Below are 22,076 nucleotides of genomic sequence, written 5' to 3'. Positions count from 1 at the left end.
CCTATTTAAGCAAGAGAGCTGTGACACCAGAGAGGCAAGGCTGCTTCTGCTCACTTGCCCTGTGTCAGCACCCACAAGTTACTACAAAGCAGAGAGGACAACTGAGGAACTTCTCCAAAGAAGCTGGGAACCTGTGAGTAGGATTATTTTTTTTTTTAATTGGTTTCCACCTGTCAGACTTGTCAGTGGTGAAACTGGATGTTTGCAAAGGGAAAAAAATCCTTCCCCCTCACCCACCCCCACACCTCCTCCCTTCCCACTGGCCTGTCTCCAGGCACTGGTGTGACATCTGAGCAAGTTTATTTCAGCATCCGCTGTCAGCAGGAGTGGAGGAGTTTGTGAGAAGAGGCATCCCACGGCTCTGGTTCCTAGTGGATATTTTGTGTCTGATCTGTTTGGGAATGCTGTTGAGAATCTGTTGCGATGCCCTAGCCTTTAGGCTAAAGCAGCTTCTGAGATGCGCTAGTGCTTAAACAACAGCTTTGCAGGTCTGCACAGGTAGGGTGAGCTGATGGGGATGATCTGTCCATTTTCAGAAAGCCACAGGCACCACAACACTGGTCTGTGAGGGACAGTCATCAGCTCGAAAAGAGGACCAGCCAAGGTGCTTACCCTGATAGTGGATACCCACTGCATGTATGCATATCTTTTACTTTTTATCCATTCCACCCAATGACACAATAGTGACTTCAGCTAGGGGCAACAGGGGGACACGGGAAATGCGCTGTAGTAACTGAGGTTGTTCCCAGCAGCAAAGAACGGGAGGCAACAGCTGTAGCAGATGGAGCTTTTGTCTCTCAGTACTCCAGAAGCAAGTGTACGCTCGTCTCTACTGGTGAGTAGGATTACCAAGCAAGGGTTTCAAGACAGAGGTCTGAAAGTGAAAAGGATTCTCTTTTTCTTGTCTGTTTTCCTTCATTTAAAGGAATATGCATTTAAATAAAGGCTTCTAGTGCTAGATGGAGCTATTCAGGCCAAGAAGAAAAAGGCGATACTGAGATGGATCCACAGAGATGAATAAGGCAAAGGAGTTGCCTTCTGAAGACACCCAGCAGCTGGTAACACCCAGCATTTGTTACCTCCAGCCTTCTCTGAGGCCCATCTTGACAGCTCCATGTGTTTGAATGTATGCCCCTACAGCCACGCTGCATTTCTGGAGGAGGTTGAAGATGCCACCACGTGAACCTCAGCGAGCCCAGCAGCGCATCCTGCAGCAGCTATGTTAGCAACTGTCTCTTTTCACTGCAGGTCTCTCTCTGGTGGAAGGGTACAGCAGGCAAGTGGGAAACTTTTCATGGCAGGGTAAAATGAAGTCTAACCACGGGAGGACACAGAAAAGGAAGAGCTGAGCCTCCCTCTCCCTGAGGGATCATATTTTCAAGGTTGTGCAAGCTTGGAGGCTTGCTCAGGCTCCTGCAAAGTTCTTGTACTTTCTGGAGCACAAAAGCATGGAGCATGGGTGGCTGTGGTCAGACTGCTGCTTATGTACAAGGGAATCACCTGGAAGGGGCTGTGCGGGAGTAAGTGGAAACTTAAACTGGGACCGCTTGAAGAGGAGGATCCCTGGCACAAGCCCTGGCTCTTTTCATGGGAAGGCACAAATGGAAATGGAGATGGATGCACTGGAGGACAGAGGCAGAGGAGTGAACAGCCCAGGCACAGCCACGTTGCCTAACTGTACTCTAAAGTCCACCCTGCAGACAACTTCCCTGCTCATATGTCTTCCCTTAGTGGAGGTATAATATAGGAAAGGCAGGTGGTGGAACCAAAGCAAAAGACCACAAGTTTAAGTTAGGGGGAAAGTGATTTTGTGAAAAAAAAAAACAACAAACCAAACAAAAACCAACAAAACAAAACCAAACCCAAAACAACCAAAAATGGAAAAAGGAAGGAAGTTCCTCGTGTACACAGTTGTCACCTGAGAGATCTCTGCTTCCACAACATTCACAAAATTGCCCGCACTGGTGAGACAGAATGTATCGGTCCAGCTTTGTGCCAACAGACAACTGAGATGACAACATTATTAGTGTTCTCAGGTCAGACCTGTCACGTTGAATTAACAGTTCCTAAGGCACAAGAAGTACTGTTCCCCCATGTGAATCAGAACTGAAACATCACCTGCACAAATAATTGTATTAGTTTTGAATCAGCAATGAAAACAAAGGATAAACAATTATCTACTTAAGTTCTTTATCCTTTTTGGGTAACATCATCGTGCAGAGTAATTGAATTACCTTTGTCTTCCTGTTTGTCATGGGGTTTGTAAGACACCCGTTCTCCCTTCCCCCCCTCCATGTGTGGTTGCACGCACAAATACTCTTAGCAAACAGCCTAATTTGTGCCTCTGCCTCTGCACCTAAGGATGGGAGCATTGGTTCGGGATGTCTCGGTCCCCAGCTACCTGCCTCCTGGGGGTGTCAAACTGCAAACTTGTGGAGTGGTTTGAAAGGGACGGTGACCTGCCCGCCAAGGGGATGGGAGCAAAAAGGAGAAAATACAAAATTAATGCACCAGGATCCTAGCTTACCTCTTGAAGTTTGACAGGACTGAGATACAATGCTAGACCTGGCCATTTCTAATTTTTTTTCCATTGCTCGGGCTCCACAGGGACAGGGTTGGTACCACACCTCCGCACCGTCAGATGGCAGCAGGCAGGTTGGGAGCTCATGCTGCCCTTGGCTGCGGCGCTTGGCACGGGCATTAACAGCTCCAGGTTTCCAGTGGCGTGGGTCTGGTTCAGCCTTGGGTGCGCTGGCCCAAAAGCTGGCTGTTTGCAGCTCAGTCCCCTTTTCTGCAAAGAAGCTGGTGGTCAACGTAATGTTTTTGTTTGACAGTGCTGGAACATCTGGGCTGCCCACATACAGGTGTGTGACAATTAACTTCCAGATTCTCTTTTGCTTATCAGAAGTCCCTGATGCATCCTCCCCTGCTTTCTGTGCCATTATACTCTCTATTACAGCTGTTTTTGAGGAGGAGGTTGTGACACTTCGGAAACTAAGGTGGGGTCTGCCAGAGTCAGCTCTTGGATGGAAAGCCAGGATTAGAGGCTGTTGGAGATGTTAGAGAAGGCAAAATTTCATGGGAAAAGTGAGCTCCTCTTTCAAAATAATGCTCAAAAAGAAGCTGATCTCTGCTTACAGGAGCACTGTTCTTCAGGTGAGCTGCGAAAGTGAGATCCATATGTGACTGCTCATGACCCCCATAATGGGGCTAGAATCTGCCTCATATCTCAGTATCTTCACCTAATCCTGGTTGTGCAAGCCCAGTTTTGCCTGTCTTGGATTTTCTTTCCATGTATCTATGCAAATTTAATGCATTAACCCTCAGTATACAGCATTGCTTCTGCCAGAGTTCATAATTTATTTGAGATGAAATCCACTTTTCTGCATCACAGTTTTTCTGGCTACATCTGGTTATGATGAGGTCTCGGTATCTGACTTTTGAAACATTAGATTTTCTAGTAGCGTGGAACAGTTTAAGGGAAAACAAGGAGTTTTAGCTATGAATATTTATGGTCAGAGTTGAATTGTATTTTAGATTGCGATTCATTATTGCTGGTAGAATAGTAGATAGAAGCTAACATTCAATTTAATTGAAATGTATACTCTTCTGTGCCTTGACCAGTGAACAAATTTATCTGAAATCTGTATGCTGTAAGTCTCAGTATTTAAATCTTATTCAAGTTACATTCTTATTAAAGAAAACAAAGCTAGGAATAAATCTGTCCACAGCACCAATAAGCCAGAAGTATTCCTGCTCAGAAAAAGTAAAAATGTAGAATTGACTCAAGCCATTTTGTAGAGCAGATACTTCGATATGAGCAGAAACACAAATTATCCTCAGTTTAAACATTCATGGGGTGTAACCACAGCTGCTCAAGTGAAATTTCTACTTGTTAGTCCTAAATAAGAGGAGCTGGCTGGAAAGACATGAATATTTGCAAGTGGAGATGAAATGAACCAGACCAAACACACACTCACATTAAGGGTCTGGGGCTGACCATTTTTTTCAGATTTCACGTTTGAAGAATAGGGATGACTGTGAAAGCATCTGTGATTGAAAAGATGGATGCAGAAAGGGGAGTGCTGGTAAAGATGCAGCTTGACATGCTCTGGAGCTGTATTTGGCAGCCTATAATCCTGCAAACATCCCCAAATGGGAATGTTTAGCTCCTTCCTTGCTGGCCCACTTCTGTCTCCTGTAAGCCAGGTGAGTGTCTCACTCCTCAGCCTCTGCAGCATCATCTGGGATCCTCTTTCTTCCCTTCTGCTCTCTACTCCCACCAACTTTCCAAGTGTCTTAGCAGCTCTCCCTGTGGCTGGGTGTGTACAGATGAGCAACTAAAGGAGATGCTTTTAGGTGGTCCAAGGAGCCACTGCTAAATTGAATAGAAGTGAATTTCATCTGAGCAGAAGGGAAAATGTCCTTAGTTGCACTTTGGAATAATTGCTGTAAGAGAGAGTTGAGAACAGTTGAAAAATACAGAACTCTGGCCAAAAAGAGACAGCTATTGCGGGAGCAGGCATGTGCTGGGAGGCGTGAGCAAACTTTAACTCTTTGCTTTAACTGCCTTGCTCTGATGCGCAGTGAGGGGATGTTTCACTGAGCAGGTTAGTGGGGCTGTACCCAGGTGTCCCCTCCATCCCACTGCATCGAGTGCGTTGTCTGACCAGCCCTCTTGCCCCTCAAGTTCATCTTGATCACGGCCATGTTCTGTATTTCTGTCTGTGCACAATTAAACAGCTTCCCAAGAAACTCCTTTTTGTGTCTCGCAAGAAGCAGGCTCACTTTCAAATAAATACACAATATTCTCAGCCTTATCAATTATCATCCCATCTTTCCCACCCTGCCATCTAATTAAGTACTTCATTTCAGTCCTATAGCTCCTAATTCCCTAGTACTCTGGTGCCAACTGCTAAGGAAGTCTGTTGGGCTCATCAAAGTCTTCCTGCAAGTCACAGCCCCTTCTTACATAAAACAGCCCTTTTGTGTTGATTAAAAAAACCAATCTTCAAACCTTGTGGTGCCTCCTGGAGAGATGGATATAAAAAATAGGCAGATCCTGAACCCTGGAGGCAATCTGCAAGGAAAATGAAATAGCACAGGAGAATGAATTGTCGTAAACAAGTGGAAGTCAGATTTTTGGTGGAAGAGAAAGTCTTTTGACTGATTTGTGAAGACGTGAAAATCAGACAGGAGCAGAAAGTTTTCTTTTTTTCCCTTTTCCATTTTCCAGTGTTTTTTGTTACAGGCTGATGTTGCTAACAACTGTCTTCTCTCTGGAAAGAAGCCTGCAAATCCTCTTGATGACATGATGTGTACAGAAACACAGAAAGCAGATAGACTTTGGCTTTGTGCACTTTTTTTGCCCATGCTTTCTGAAGACATTTGGAGTTCTTTGTACCTTTTATCCTACATCTTAAGCTGATACAGCACGCTATTCCTCAAAGCTGAGTATTGAAAAGTCAGTAGCTTTGGGGTTGGCATGCGTTTCAACGGGGGGCCAAACAAGGTGAGATCTGTGCAGAAACCTTTCCTGCCTCTCTCTGGCTGTAGAGAGGTTCATTAATTTTGCATTTGCCTTCCAGACTGAGGAGTGGAGCAGAGATGGCCCTCCACAATTTCCCTTTTAATGTTCTTCTACAGGTAGCTTTGGCTTTCCTGGTCACCACAGGTATAAAGCTGCCACTCACGCTTATACCTGTTATTCCTCAAGCTTCCTGATGGAATGTTTGCCTGGCAGAAAACAGCATTTCTTCCCCAGGAATCAGATTATAACAACGTGGCTGATCTCACAGAGATCATCTCACCCTAGGGTGAGGGGGAGAGGGGTTACTAAGCCAAGGACGTTGCTCTGGATGAGGAGCTGGTTTTAATGGTGTATAAATGGAGTGAGACTGGCAGCATGCGGGCATGTATTTTTTTCTGTCTCCCAAAGTCCATGAAAACCTATTAAGATACAAAGTGCAAGCTGCAAGAGTGTTTTGCGAATGCCAGTGAGCTCCATATGATAAACAGTATATTAAAAAGCACCGAGGCATACTGTGATAAACACTCTCCCTCCTTGCTGTTGTAATATATACAATAAGCAGGAGATATCATCCTGTATTCAATCAAAATCAGGACCAGAGTCTTTGTTCCTTCCAGACACAACCAACGAACTGTGATTTCTGTTTTAATCTGATCAGCGCCTCTGGCATTTAAGATCGGCTGCGGAGCTGTGAACATAATGAACTGCTTCATTTTTCCCCTGCTAAATGATATGTTTTAAAAAAAAGCCTCAGAAAAGAGAAACAAACAAAATGAGACTGGGTCACTTCACAAACGCTAAATGGGTTTCTTTGCAGATGGAAACCGATTTATATCAGTTGTGCGTGTAGACCCCCATCTAGGCTCACGAATGCTCCACAATTTTGTATTTCCTTTCCTTTCAAAAGCCTATAGGCTTGTGTTTACACGTCTTGCTAGATCAGCCTCCTCAGGAAGGATGCTCTCTTCTCTGGGCAAGAAAACTAACCATTCAGGCTGCCTTGGTGTGCTGGCATTGGTGACCAGCTTTAAAATCCCCGCACCTCTTGCTTCCCCAATCCAGATCAAGCCCAGAGGAAGGAGAGGGGTAAGTCTTGAGTTCTGAGTGAGGAAACACCATTGGCTACATAAGGCATTTTTCTGGGATGGTCATGAAAAATGTAATTTCATGCTTGTGATGATGGTAAAGAGAAACTAATCTTATCCCTATTGCCAGCCTGAAGGAAGACAAAAAATGATTTATTGCAGCAATATGGGACTTTGTAAGGATGCATACTCTGTGTGGGAGCCGTACTGAAAATGCTGTTGATAGTCGTAGCTACTTTTCAAGTGGACAGAAGAAGCAGAACATTGAAAATGTCAGGTGTCACAGATTTCGTTACAGTTCTCCATGGCACCGCTAAGGTCATTCCCATTTAATGGAGGTTGTTCCTGTTTGAGTATCTTTTAAATTCAGTACACAATGCTTTACCTTCTCCTGCCATCTGTATGAAGCAGACACCAAGGATAACAGCACTGTCAAGAACACTTTGAAAGCTGCCAAGTGCTATGCCAAGGTTGTTGCTGTTGCTGACAACCAGCAAGAAGCTGCTTTTAAGTGTCTGAATGTTGGCATGTTTTTCTAATATATGTCTTGGAATGGAGGCTTGAAATAGCTCATGGATTACCTGCTTATGCTGAATGAAGGGAAAGATGAATCAGAGTTGACCGTGCTAGAAACATCAGGGTTTGAATCTCTGGTCCACAAGAAGATTTTGTTACAGTCCTTGAGTTGATCCCTTAAGTTCTCTGTGCCTGAAATCCGTACCATAAAACAAGAGTGCCCTTGCAGTGGCGAAGGTACAGAGTGTGCTGGGTTGTTAGCAGTGTGCTAACACTACTAAATCTTGGTAACGATGGCTGTTACATCTCGATTAGGCTCATGAAATGTTGGGGGGCTGCTGAGTCCCTGTGTACAGTGTGCAGGTATGGGATGGCAGAGGTGGCCGAGCATTTGATCTCCAGCTTAGCCCTGGTGTGTGTGTGTGTGTGTGTGTGTGTGTGTGTGTGTGTGTGCACTACTTCACAGCAAACGTGATTTCAGAGGAGTGAGTATCCTGTTGTGCAACCTGTACCCCAGTTATTCAGAGTACCATTCACACCAGCTTGGCTGTGATGCAGCTTTCCCTTCATCCGTTTCTGGAAAAACATGAGTTTTACAAACCTCTCTGGCCCTAGGACTCTTCCCTTGCGTGTTTGTCTTTGGCAGGGAGACAAACCACAGACCTGTGTGCCCTAGCGTTGATACCTGCTCAGCCCTGAGACACTTACGAAGAAAAAATGGTATGTGAAATGTTTTCATTGGAGATTACATAGCTAAGGAGTACTGATGAGTTACAGGTTGGTTAGACTTCCTGATTAATCATAATAGTAGTGCCTGGGGTTGAAAGCTGCATTGCAGAAGTGTTGGACATACCTACTGAGCAGCTTCCAAAGGTAACAGAAAGGAGAAGCAGAAGGAAGGAACAAAGAAATCCCCAGACTGTCTGGTTCAGCCCTTAATGCAACTGAAGCTAATGCAGTGCCAAAATACGGTGTGTCTGTCCTTTCATCTTCGTGCTGCATATCATCAGGACGAGGGAGGATGAAACGGTCCATCCAAGATACTGACGTTACTCACATGAGAGGAGTTCTTTGTTCCCTCTGTACCTTTGCAGGTCCTGAAGGAGATCGTCCCAGCTATGTGTTCATAATCATTCCTTTATGTAACTTCAGTTTACAAGAAAGTCGAGACACCTCAGTCGTGAACAGCAAGCAGCAGCAGTGTGAAAGCAGAGTGGACTGCTCCTGGTTCACAAGGTGATTTTACATTTTTGCATTAAAAGGGTGAAGGATTTTGCTTCCCGTTTCTTCAGGATTTCACAGAGAAGCAGCCAAGTGTAATTAAATATCATGTCACTGGTGATACAAACCAGCCGAGCCAGCCAGTACTTTCAAGAAAGAGGAAGAGGTCCCTACTGGGAAGACCAAAAATTTATAGTGAGTATATGTACACGTGAGCCTGTGGCTGTTGTATTCACACCTGTGACGATATTCGGGCCATCCCTGAGATGTTGAAGTTTCGTTTAAGTCTTTGTGACTCTTCCCACTTTGCTTTCAGTAAGCCTGTCTTCAAGCATGAAACAATTGTGTTTTCTTTCTCTTTGGTAGCTACAGTCCCTGGTGGGCTCAGTTGGTGTGTCCTAACCTTCCTACCGCCATCCTTTCCCCATGCGTTTGGCTGAGGGAACCCAGGGCTGTGCTGGCGGCTGGTGGAGGCTGGGCTGGCTGCTGTGTGCTCGCCCTGCACGGCTTTGCTCTGGGGAAACAACCCCAGCCCTGTGGAAACAACCCCAGCCCTGTGGTTTGGCCACTTGCAACGCTTGGGGCCATGTCTCTGCTCATGTACTTCTGGAGGGGTTTGGTACCTGAGTGCCCAAAGTCGCTTCATGCTTGTGGTGGACTGGCCCTGGCTGGCTGCTGCGTGCCCACCCAGCCGCTCTGTCACTGCCCGCCCAGCTGGGCAGGGGGGAGGACATGGGACAAAATGCTCCTGGGTCAAGGTATGGGCAGGGAGAGATCGCCCAGCAATTGCCATCATGGGCAAACCAGACTCAACTTGGTCAAATTAGTTTAATTTATTACCAATCAAATCACAGCAGGATAATGAGAAATAAAACCAAATCTTAAAACACCTCCCCCAAACCGTCCCTTCTTCCCAGGCTCAGCTTCACTCTCCATTTTCTCTCCCTCCTCCCCTCGAATGGTGCAGGGGAATGGGGTTATGGTCAGTCCATCGCACATTGTCTCTGCCGCTCCTTCCACCTCACACCCTTCCCCTGCCCCAGCCTGGGGTCTCTCCCATTGGAGACCACCCTCCAGGAGCTGCTGCCGTGTCAGCCCTTCCCAGGGGCTGCAGTTTTTCATGGACTGCCCCAGCATGGGTCCCTCCCACAGGTGCCATCCCTCAGGCACCCCTGGCCCCAGGGGGGTCCCCGTTGCGTCCCCAGTCCTGCCCGTAACCCGCCCCCAGCCCAGGGCCCACTCTCCCCATGGGGCCGCAGCCCTCTGCGAGCATCCCCCTGCCCTGCACACCCAGTACAATTCTCTGCTTCGTACCTCAGCCCACCCGAGAGCTGTAACAACAACCAGGACGCACTGCCTTATTGCTTAGACACCCTCATGAACATACCCCAACCTGATCCGCAGTTCAAACAAATCCAATAAGGCAGAGGAGGTTTTAAAGGCATTTTCAATAAATTAACTTCTGGGTGGATGTTTATTAAGTTTTATGAAGTCATTTACTAAAATGTAACATTTGTTTCAAAAGATGCCTGAAATTTTTCTCTTGTGAACTATGGAAATTACTTTTATAATTGAAATGAGAAATAGGGGCCAAATTAAAAGCATTCCTTATTGCTCCAGGCCCAGTCCTTGTCCCTTTCCAAAAGAAAAGAGAAATTTGTTGACTCTCCGCAGCCTTTTGCTTTCCTTGGCATCGGTGAGTTGTGGTGTGATGCCGAATTGCATGACACTGGGTGGGAGGGCGGCATGGGGGGAGCTTGGAGCTCTGCTTCCCAGGAGTTTGGCTTTTCCAAGAAGCCAGACCTGAGCTACAGAAAAGTGAGGAGCAAGAGGGCAACATTTTTCACTCTGGCTTGAAGGTGGTCTGGCTATCTGGGTAAGCCATGAAGGCTCCGCTGGGAGCACTGTGCCCTGCGCAAAGATCTCCTGCAGCCAGAGAACAAGGATGCTGCTGCGTGTTGTGGATTTTCACCGCTGAAGATATGAACTGCAGCTCCTTAGGCAGTGGGCTGAAAATACACCTTTTAGCAGAGCAGGGCTGAGTACAAAATAAAAGAATCCACAAAATAAATGATTTGGTTCTTTAATAATTTATGGTGTAGGGGCAACAGAGGCTCCTGCTGTTCTCATCTGGAAGCAGCACCAAAATGCTTTTGGAGAGTGGTGCCTTTTAGCTAGGTTTTAGAAGATGAATTTCCCAGGCATGAATGATTCCAGATATTTAAACTCTATTTTGTTGCTTTCCAAGCAACCTTTTCCTCGATCAGAAGTCAAAACAATAGGCTTGAGTGGGCAAAAACTATGAAGGTTTTGCAGATTTTCCTGGTGCTCAGATGAGCTGTTTCACAACAGAACGTTAACTGGGAGCTGCAGGGAGAATGGAGGTGACCGATTTTTGCTCATTAAGTGTAAGGACACTTCAATGTAGTGGGGGATACCCAAGTATTCTGTTCCCACAAAATTACATCTGTGTTAGAAAAATGGATGCCAGGAGGAAGAGGGTCATGCGAAAGAGGGGAAGGTAGGAAGGGAAGTCTTACTGTTAAGGCACAAAAATCCTGCACTGTTTTTCAGCAACAAATTCTCCGGGGTGAGGGCTGCCTCTGCCACTGTGCACCTACAGATCCTAGTGCAATAAAGCCCTGACCCGCTCCATTTTCTGGGCAAAGCTGCTGCAGAAATCATGGCCAAGGTGCAACGTCTTTAACATTTGCCCTGCAACCAGGGGAAAGCAGGCAGGCAAGGCAGGAGCCGGGGAAACAGCCAGCCTCCCGTAGTGCCACCTGGATCTCAGCACAGCAGCTGCCCTCCGTGCAGCACAGGTCTTCCCCGACTCCCAGATCCCCACTCCTATACTTGAGGCTTGTGCGGGCTCAAAGCCCAGGGATTCAGCCAAAGGCAGCTGGATGCTCTCCTGGCTGCTCCCAACAGCACAGCGGGACTGTAAACCAGCACAGACCCTCTCTGGCTTTCCCAGGTCTCGGGAGGGGTTTCTCAGGGCAGATTTCACTGATGGGGGTCTCCTTCAAACCCAGCTAGCCTTTTCCCCTATTTGTTTGCTGACTTGCAGCCAGAAGCAGCAGCTGATGTTTAGATGCTGTGTTTGGGGCAAACAGCCGCTGCTTGCAGGCTGTGGGAGAGGAGCACTCGGGGGCCCTTCTGCAAGAGGTGCAAAGGTCAGTTCAAGGTTGATGGGGTTTCACCAGTCCAGACCATAACCAGATAGCCTGTGCTGGTAAGTGGGCTGTATGATAAAGGCACAGCTGCCATTTCAAGCATAACCAGCCCAAGCCTTAACTCTGGATATTTATTTCTTAGGATCAATAAATGACAAAATAAAATAAAATACCATACAGTACAAAGGCTTTATCAGGAAATAACCATTCCATTACAGTTTGATCAGTAAATACAGTATCAATAACAACATGTTACACTGGAAGAGTGTTTCCCATTGCTACACAAAAGGATTTCACACCCTCTTCCTTCCCTTGGTCACAGAAAATATTACAAGGGAGACGCTGACACACTTTTAACATTCATTTTTTTTCCCATCGCTCTACAGGCCACAGAAAATAAAGCACATCAACAGTTTGTATTTCAGGAAAAAAAAAAAAAGAAGTTGCACTTTAAAAAATATTTGCCATAAATACAGTATGTGCAGGACTATCAGGTGGCATGGCTGGAGAGGGACTTGATCACAAAGCCAGGACACAGCATGATGGAATTTTGGCTTAGCAATTTCTGGTTTTGTCCTAAACGAATCCAGACTGAGAACAGAAGAACTTGAGCTGCAACGTGAAGAACCAGACAGATCTCGAGCAGATACAGCTTTGTTTAAACAGCTACCAGACAGCACGACCAGGAATACACCAGAGTGACACTCAAGGCGTTGCACAGGAAAGCTCCAGCGCTCTCATGCCCGTGGATGTCTGTCCCTGCCTCAGGGCAGGCAGCAGTGGCAGGTGACAGGTTCCATCCTGCCACATGAGCTGCCTGCACCAACCACACACCTGGGGTTGTATTTCACTCAACGTTTGATGCTATAAGGGCAAAGGTCCTGCTATCATCATGCTTACAGCACGTGTCCTGCTAACCCTCCTCACTGACTTTCCCATTTAATTTTCTCCCGTACCGGTGCAGCCCCTGAAGCAAGATCTCATGCACATCACAAAACAGGCTCAGCAGAGCGCTCAGGCAGTGATGTGTGCTGGGCCTTTGGTGAGAACGTCCTGTCTGGGGGAAATTTCTGAACAGCGTAATGACTTTGTAAATCTGATTTCACACTCTGCCAAATGGATGGCCCCGACAAGAACGCTGCGAAGAGAAACAAAACCTCAAAATAATATTTGAAGAGGTCACTTGATAGACTCTCTTCAGATGGGAATTTCTCAGAATCCATCTGGCAGCACTTCACATCTGTGGGTTCAACAGATTTTTATTTTAGTCGAAACAAACAGTTCAAAACACTTAGAGGGAATTTGCATAGATTAACAGCATGCTGCACCAAGGCTCACCTCTGCCCCAGCAGAGAGTTCAGACAAGACAGGAATACAAAGGATGGGAGCACATGTTTTGTCTAATGGCAAAAGCCACTTATATTCGATTAGGTTTAAAGCTAAACCTTGTTGGGTTGGGAATTCAACCATTGTTAAAAGGCATGGAAAGAACCATTTTTCTGATATATATACTGGGCAGTTTGTACCTTTTTCTTCTCCACGGTATCATGCTTCCCTTTACAAAACCTTGTGGTCTTGTAGTGAGTTATCCTCACTTCTTTTTGCTCAAGTGAAGTAATTCTCTAGGTTGATTATAGCAAAACCAGATGAGGAGGGGAGAGGGGATGAAATCAGCTGTAACTTACACTTCTTGGCTCAAGGTTGTCAGATTTGGCCAGTGAAAGAGGTAGCTTTGAGCTGCAATCTCTGATTAAGGCCATAGGCTCAGGTCTGCTCCTGTGTTAAACTGCAGGAACATTGCTGTGGAAGCCAGCAAACTGCTTGGATAAACCCCTCCAAACAGTGAGCTCTTCAGGACTCGAGTGGCCCAACAAACATTGTGGAAAGGGTTTATGGTAAGTTCACTTTGACTCCATCTTGTTCTCATTTTTACGTCAAACCAAAAATAAACCTACCGGTTTCTCTAAGCTGTGATCATATGTTCTGTAAGCTGCCAGTGTATCTCAGTAGTGAAAATCTAAGCCAAGCATTTTATGTGAAACAACAATTCTTGTACAGTGTCTTCTAAGATAATCAAGCACGTTTCAGCAGGTTGGTGTTGAATAAGTATATTAACAATGTTTAACATTTCAAAAGCAACTGAGACATGCAGGATGTTAAATCCTAATGAAAGTCAAAGCAACACACAGTTACAGCTTCTCTGGGAGGTTTCAGAAACCATCTCCCAGCTGTTGACTCTATTTAGAGGTGACGTTAAAAAAATTTGGGTCCTCTCCAGAAACATTGGAAGTGTCTTGCCTCGAAGGCCAATGTTAAGTGTGTGACATTAAGACTCCTCTTCCTCTGTTCATCGTGCCTGGACTTTCCCACAAGGCCATATGTACAGGTCTTCTAGAGCTTCCTCTTCCAACCTGCCCAAGTATTTCTAACACACACAGAGATAACATTTGCTGTTTTATCACATATTTCCTTCTAAAGAGACCAGTCTCCTTTTTTTTCTTTCTTTTTCTGTGTGTGCCATTACCTGGTTTTCTCACCAAAGAGGAGTCAACTGTGCATGAGCAACAAAAGTGCTTTGTCAGGTATAATCTCTGCCCTCTGTTTGGTACAACCAGGGCAAGAAATTACAAGAAGGCATGACAAAACAGAGCTTGCGGTTTGGCTGAATCAGAAGAAACTAAAGCCCTACTGATGTCTATTTTGAGCCCTTTCTTTTTGAGTGTTTCTGTGCCAGGCATTAAAATATTCTCCCATCCCTGGTAGGTGTGGTTGGAAGTCCTGGCTGATGGTAGCCAGGTCTACCATGGTAGCTAGCTCTGTACATCCACCAGGTTATGAACGCCTCAGAAGTAGATAGTCATCACTAACAACTCACAGCAAATGCCCCACGGGTGTTTTCTCTATGTCCGGAGTCCTAATCCACAAGTCCAGGGAGCTGCACTTGATCATCTTTATGAGTCCCTTCCAACTTGAGATATTCTACGGTTCTGTGATACCACATCTGTAGCAGGAGAAGTCACTGGTACCCAGTGGATCAGTAACTGGTCTCCATCATTGTGTGATGGTTCACTGAGGCCAGATCGACATCTCCAGCACTGAGACTTCTGTTATGTACTAAAGGTGCTTGTTCGTTGGAGTGACATGGCATGGACAAAGCCCAGAAAGCAGAATTGAGCCAAGTGACTCTTCTAGTTTGTCATTGTAAAGAGGCAAGCCCTTCTCTCCTAATGAAGTGTGGTGTGGACAGGGACACAAGGTCACCACCAGCAAAATCACAGCAGGGGTTGCCCAGGATGATTGGTTGGTTCCAGGCTCATGCAGGTCACCATCCGGAGGTGTGACATTGGGGAAAGCCCTGTAGCTTGTCCCATAGCCCTGTGATTTCTGGTGTTAAAGGCTCTGGAGCAATTTGCTGTATCACATAGTGGGCTGTTAGAGGTGGAACCATGTGGGAGAAAAGCCCATGCCACCTATCCTGACCAGCTGAGAAATTTCAAAGGGAATTTTCAGGTCCTGTTTCCATTCCTCTGGCTTGTTAAAAGAAAGTTCTTTTAGAGCTAAGACTCCCCAGTTTAGACCTTCTTATGTTCTCCATTTGCACTACCTGAAGATTTATGTGCGCAGACCAGTGTGCCAACAGCTCTGGCAGCAAAAAGAAATAAAAGGTAGAACAAGAGGCCCTGCTGCCTACAACTGATATAACCTATGAAACACCAGCCTTCTGAAAATGGTGAGGAAACAAGTAAAACTGGAATAAGAATGGGAAAAATCTGAAGGTCCCACAGAATGGGGGCAGGTTGCTCTTATCTCAGCAGCCTGGAGCCCTCATGAGCCTGGAGTTTTCTCACCTCTTAATGCAGGCCAGCTAACTGTTCTCCCTAGTAAAAAATGGGATTTGGCTGTATGGCAAAAGTAAGGTTTTCCATTTCTGTTCATTTTCAGCGCTCCATCTGGGCACAGTTTCTGCATCCTTGACTTTGCCAGACACTTTGTTATTTATTGGTGTTGCAGTACCAATACCAGGGGGTTCACTGTGCCAGGCATTATATATGCCCTAAATTGAGAGATGGCCCCCACTCCCCCTGGCCACAGCCACCCCAACCTAGGTAAGGCATCATCTGTTGTTACTTGATTTCAAGGAGCCAGAACAGGTCCCTTGAGCACCTAGGTCATAGTATTATGTCATAATGTAGATATATTTCTAAAATAACCACCTGGCTCCCTGAGTTTTCACTTGTTGTTCATTGAACATCCCATAGATGAGCATGTTCGTTCTCCAAAAACATCCCTTTCTGTTCAAAATGGCTTTCTCCTCATCAGACTCTCTGCTTGGTGCCACCAGGAGACATGATCTCAAACCCTTGGATGTGAACATGGCATCCCTGCATTGAGAAAAGGATGGAATGCAGTAACAATTTGCCTAAGTTTAACATATTTTGGCTTCCCAGTTAACACCGCATCTGGATTTATGCCAGACTGAAGTTACAAAACGTGTAGACATTACTCACAAAGAGGCAAGGCCAATGCTTTAAAATAACTTCAAAGTTATTGGCAGGATGAAGCCTATTTTTCCAACAAAAATGACTTTTCTAAACACATTTGTGTTACGTGAATTTGGAGACCATGCACGAAACTCACAGAGGCCTCTCTCAAGTTTTGACTCCATGATGAAATGCATTTCCCTTCCTCCTTTGGCTTCAGTATGTAGTTTCCCTTGTGACCTGGCTGGAAAATGTGTGGTTGCTGGAGATGCTGTTGGATTTCCTGGTGAAGGCCAGTCGTTTCTTCTTCTTCCTCCACGGCAGGCACACGAGTGTGAGTGTAGAGAGGAAGATCTGTCGGAAGTTCGCAGACACCAGGTTGTAGAGGATGGGGTTGATTGCCGAACTGACGTAGAAGAGGACGTTTGTCAGCATGTAGAAGTAGTGGTAGAAGTTGAAAAGGAAACTGGAAGAACAGATGAAAGATAAAAATCTAAGTAGAGTGTGGAGAACTGAAATAATTCAGTCACAAGAGTGAGAAACACATGAGCTGATTTTTCATCTAACCTTTCTTGGTTGGAGACGGAAGCTTTCCAATGGTGCATGATCCACCAGGAAAACATATGTATTTTCAACTGGTACTGGCCAAACGTAGGTCAAATGCCTCTACAAAGGTCTTACTAGCAGTTAGAAACTTATTTATGCCCTGGGTTTGGATGTGGTATTTACCTTGTGTTCATTTTGTCTTTGAAAATAGATATTCTGGAAACTGAGGAGCCAGATGGAAATTTGTTCCTCTGTCATACATATACATTAGGCTGACTTTTCTGGCTGCAGTTCTGGTCTACAGAGCCTGCAGAAGAGCCAAGATCCTGGAACAGATGCAGCGCTGTCCTCCCCCCACAGCTCATTCAGCAGGTCCCTGGGCTGTAATCTGGGATAGCATCCTCTGTTCTGGGGCAAGTTGATGATAGCACACTTTTGAAACATATCCTGACCACCACAATATAATGTTTTCAACTAGAGTTTGTTGAGAATGCTTAGCTTGGGGTTTTTTGTGTTTTTTTTCTTTTGGAAATATTGTTCCTTGGGACAACCAAGATCAGCAGCTTGGAGCTGGTAAAGCATTTATAAACAACGCGGGTCTCATTTTCAGGAAGATGTTCCCCAGGATCATTTATCTCAGTGAAAATTGCAGACCTTTTTGTTAGTCTGAGCACCGTCTAACAAAAGATGAATAGATGCGTGCTGGAGTACATCACCAGTCCCTCCACACCCCCTCAGCACTGCCAAGTACTGCGTGGCCCATCCAGCTCTTACAAGCAGAGTTTCTCTATGTAGTTGTGAAGAATATATATAGCAAAAATGTCTCTTCCTCAGGGGTGGGCACATACGTTTATAAATGAACATGTCAAGCTGCTGCAAGCTTTTGATCAGCTTCCAGACTGATAGTTCGCCATTCATAATATGCCTGTAAAATGCAATGTTTTCCTAAAATCGCTCATGGCTTTTAAAAGAAGAAGAAGAAGGAAAAAAAAAAAGGGAATGCAACCACACTGCATAAATTCACACTAACTGCAGACAGACTTCTCTACCCCTCTTGTTCAAAGAAAATGCAGTCATTACATAATTGATTGCTGCTTTAAGTGCTTTTCATATAGGAAAGCAAACAAGAAACAACAGTTTGTGCCAGTGCGTGCCTAAAGCTGTTTTCATGATTGAAGATAGGTTTTTGTTTTTACTACGGATGGATGTACAATTCCATTCAGTAGACTGCTATATCATAAATTACTTTTTTTTGTTGTGTTTGGAGTTTATGAAATTTTAATGTCTCATAGTTGCTCTGCTTTTTGGTATTAGATTTTTTTTTTTTTCTGGTCCCAGGGGGAACAGAGGTGTAACACCAATGGGAGGAAAGACACGTTTCACTGAGTGCATCTCATAGCATCTCTCAGGCTACCTGGGAGTGTAAACCCAGACAGCATTAGCGCTTAATTGGATATTTAAAATGAATAATCAGTTCTGTGGGTGCTTTGCTGAGGAACCGGGTCTGACGCAGCAGAAAGGCTGCACGAAGCTGCCTGTATGCCCTTGCACACCTGCGAACAGTGCACACGAGTGCAGCACAGGCATGCAATCATCCTAAATTCTCTGAGAATCTGGGCATTTACTAATCAGTGGCAACTGCTAGTATTTAATTTTGATCCACTCACTGCAAACCCCAGTAAATAACCCATTCCAGACTCAGCCGGCAGCACAGTTGTTTCCCCGCCTGTGCAATCTTTCCTGTCACTAAGGAAATGTGGCATTCTGAAGCTAAATTGTGTGTTGACAGGAGCTGCTCCATCTTAGGCCAGTGATCGATATCTCCACCATGGAGACAGCAATCCACTTCGAATATATAACCCCCCTGTCCAAATGTCATTTCATCAAGGACTGTCAGAGGTGAACATCCATCGCCGTTGTTAATGGGGGCGCGTCTGTGGTCGCAGCCATGGAAGAAGGAGGGGCTGAGAATGCATTTCAGCTCAAGCTAATGCTTCATTCACCCACATCTGGGTGACTGAGATAATTAAACTATGACTCTTAATTTGGCTGGCAAACCTAGTAAGAAATCCAAAAGAAAAAAAACCAATAAACAAACCCCAAACCAACTAGGAGGTTGAGGCATTAAAGCCCTTGCTTTAGAAATGCCTTTGCTCCCAGATCCCCCCCCTCCACCCCAAGCCTACTGGTGCCCCAGGAGCCCCAGTTCTCCCTGACCCCACACCCCATCCTGGCATGGGGGGAGCTTGTCCCCTGTGTTGTGACTCACTCTGTCCAGTGACTGGAGGGGACATAGCAAAACATGAGACGCCGTATGTGATACGGGAGCCAACAGACCACAAAGGCAATCACCACAGCACCTGCAAGGCAGGGAAAAAGCCCATTACTTTTTGTGAGCAGTTCTTCATCGTGGGTGAAAAAGAGACCTGCCTCTGTGCTGTTTATCACTGCAAACAGTTTTCCTAAAGCCCCACTTTGTTCTTCTAGTGCTGTTGTGCAAAGAATTAATAACCCGGAGGGACAGCCAGCCCGTAAATGTCTGCAAAAACAAGCATAACAGAAATAATAGAAAATAGCAGTAAGCACGGGGGCAGTGCCGTTATGAACAAAGGAAGGTACAGATAAACGACTGCTGGTGCCTAGTTCAGACATTGGCTTAAATGAAACTGCATTTGCATCTGTCCTTGTGTTTCATGCCCTTGTGGCACCGGGTATTTTGTAGAAAGTACATGCAGAGACAGTTAGTGTATGTTTTTCATCCAGGTAGACAGGGAGCCAGGGACACTGTAATCCCATTAGTTTGTTACGTGGAGCCACTGGCCGCCGTCCCCACGGTGCTGGGGATCATTAAACAGCATCGGGAGCTCCTTTCTGGTGGCAAGGCTCGTCCTTTTGTTCTACGTTTGTGCAATACCTGAGACAGTGATTACAAGATATTTGGGTCTGGACATTGCCATAATAAAAAAGACTAATTAAAGGGTAAGCGGATAAAGATAATGTTTTTTTTTTTTTTTACTTTCCAGATTCTAGCCAAGGACATCAGAAAAATGGAAAATAAAATGCAACAACTCTGAAGGGTAGAAGTACTGTTGATTAGAGTGCATTTGTCAATCCAGATTAAAATGCAGATGTATCAAGCAAGCAAGGGAAAGATTTGTTTCCTTTTGTAATGTGCATTTCAACCTCTGTATGAAATGACAGGATTCTGGCAGGATCCTAGCAGGAAATAAAGAAATCTCAGTTAAAACATAACACAATAAAAGACAAGAAGAAAATCAAGGCTAAATAAAATAATTATGTTAATTTTTTATCCCAAATTTGCTCTACAGAGAATAAGGACCACATCACTCTTGTCCTTTATGTGACCTGTATGTAAAGTGCTAGGAAGCAGCAAAGCTCTCTTACAGAGCTGTGCACCACCAGTGCAATGCAGATTTGGCACGTGGAGGCAAAGGCTGCTGTTCCTTCTGCTTTGGGATTGAAAATATTTATGTGGATATGTCCCAAACCCAGACGCTGTCCCCACAAGGACTTTACCACAGCTCATACAGGAGATATGCAGATGTGTTTCCCTTGAAAAATGCTGTCCAGGAGGAGCAAGTCTGGCTGTGGTTGCATCTCCCCATCACCATTACTCAGCCAAGAGGCACAGGGAAGGCTTCAGTAGCAGAATGGGGAGGGAAGCATCTGTGCCCTATTTTTGTGGGTGTCATCACTAGCAGAGTCACTGCCTAATTTGTACAGAAATTAAATAATTCCTGGTGTCCAGATCCATACTCACAGCCTTACTTCAACTCCATGTACTATCTCTCTTATTAAACACATGCTTTTAGCATCAGCCTGCTAAATCCCAGAATCCTAGCCTAGAATCACAGAATCCTTTAGGTGGGAAAAGACCTTTAAGATCACCGAGCCCAGCCATTTACCCAATGCTGCCAAGCCCACCACTAATCCACGTCCCTGAGCGCCACATCTACGTGTCCTTTAACCCCCCCAGGGCTGGTGACTCCACCACGTCCCTGGGCAGCCTGTCCCAGTGCTGGGCCACCCTCTGGGGAAGGAATTTTCCCTAATATCCAACCTAAACCTCCCCTGGCGCAACTGGAGGCCGTTTGCTCTCGTCCTGCCGCTTGTTACCTGGGGAAGAGACCGACCCCCCCTGCCCACCCCCTGCTGTCAGGCAGCTGGAGAGAGCCCTCAGCCCCCCTCAGCCTCCTGCTGCGCAGGCTGAGCCCCCCAGTGCCCCCAGCCGCTCCCCACCAGCCTTGTGCCCCAGCCCCTTCCCCAGCCCCGTTCCCGGCCCTGGACACGCTCCAGCCCCTCAGGGTCTGTCCTGCAGGAGGGGCCCGAGCTGGGCACAGGGTTCGAGTGGCCTCAGCAGGGCCGAGCCCAGGGGGACGGTCGCCGCCCTGGCCCTGCTGGCCACACCGTCTGGGACACGAGCCGGGCTGCTGCTGGCCGCCTTGGCCACCTGGGCACACTGGGGGCTCATGTTCTGCTGGCTCATGTTCTGCTGGCTGTTGGCCATGTACATACGAGAGCATCTTCCAGGAATACTGGAAAAGCCATTTATTCAGTAAAGTTTTAGGCATGTGAAGGGACACATTTTGGAAAGAAGGCTGGAGGGTCTGGTTTTATTCTCTTGTCTAAGTGAATTCATTATTTCAATCTGAATATTTTTGGCTGCTATATGGTCATTGTGATCACAGATGTAATTCATCTCTAGATGGCCTGCAGCTCTTCAAACGCCATCAGGTGAATGAACCTGACCTGCATCTGCTCCTGCTCTGAGGAGCTTTGGTGGGACTTTGATGCGGACAGCTCCTAGATGACATGTGGCACAAAAGTGGGGACATCCACTGGGAAGCTCAGAGGGAGTGCTGGCTGCCTGCTTTGCTCTTTCACATTTCTGAGCACCTGCATTTGGCCACCTTCAGAAATTAATTTCTCTGTCGGATGGACCTTTAGTTTGCCCTGGATGGAGCAATCCACCTGTGACTGCCCAGGAGAAGCAGTGTAGTCCAGCCTCTCCCCTTCTATCCATCAGCCTCAGGCCAGCGGGAACAAGCCAACATCACAGCTCCAGTCCTTCTGCTTTCCCAGTGCCTGAGCAGGATTACCTGGATTTTCAGGCTGTGAAAGCAGCTTCCCAAATGGCTCCCAACACAAATTTGTTCACGCACATCATAATTTTTGCAGAAACCTCCATGTGCCAGCACTTCCCAGCTGCTTACCCCTGCACGCTGCTCTTTAAGAACAGCAGGACCTGGACTGTTTCTACAGCCAATTTTGAGTCTCACGCATCTGCCTGTTACCAACATGTTAAACGAAAGTGGTTTTCTCCTCATGAAGGATCTCTGTTTCTGTTGCTCAGACAATGCTGTGCCAAATAATATGAAGGCAGGGATCTATAGCAGCAAAAATACACATTGAGAAAAATATCTGCTTAACCTCAGCAAACAAATAGTCAATTAAGTAATCTGTGGTAATTCTGTAATATCACATGCAATCACTCTGCAAT

At 46.0% G+C, this 22,076-nt stretch overlaps 1 protein-coding gene across 1 annotated transcript in view; it reads right to left on the bottom strand.

Moving 5' to 3' along the window:
- Nucleotides 1-11,655: 11,655 nt before the first annotated feature.
- NTSR1 (neurotensin receptor 1) overlaps nt 11,656-22,076 on the bottom strand; it is a 64,914-nt gene continuing 54,493 nt past the window's right edge. Inside the window, exons 3-4 of the mRNA XM_005444885.3 lie at nt 18,825-18,915; nt 11,656-16,475 (exon numbers count right to left, since the gene is read on the bottom strand). Coding sequence (XP_005444942.2) covers nt 16,226-16,475; nt 18,825-18,915 — 341 coding nt within the window. The 3' untranslated portion in view covers nt 11,656-16,225. The remainder of the gene's footprint in view (nt 16,476-18,824; nt 18,916-22,076) is intronic.

Source organism: Falco cherrug, chromosome 10 (genome assembly GCF_023634085.1).
Source record: "Falco cherrug isolate bFalChe1 chromosome 10, bFalChe1.pri, whole genome shotgun sequence".
NCBI lineage: Eukaryota > Metazoa > Chordata > Aves > Falconiformes > Falconidae > Falco > Falco cherrug.
This window is presented reverse-complemented; position numbering and strand designations above follow the sequence as displayed.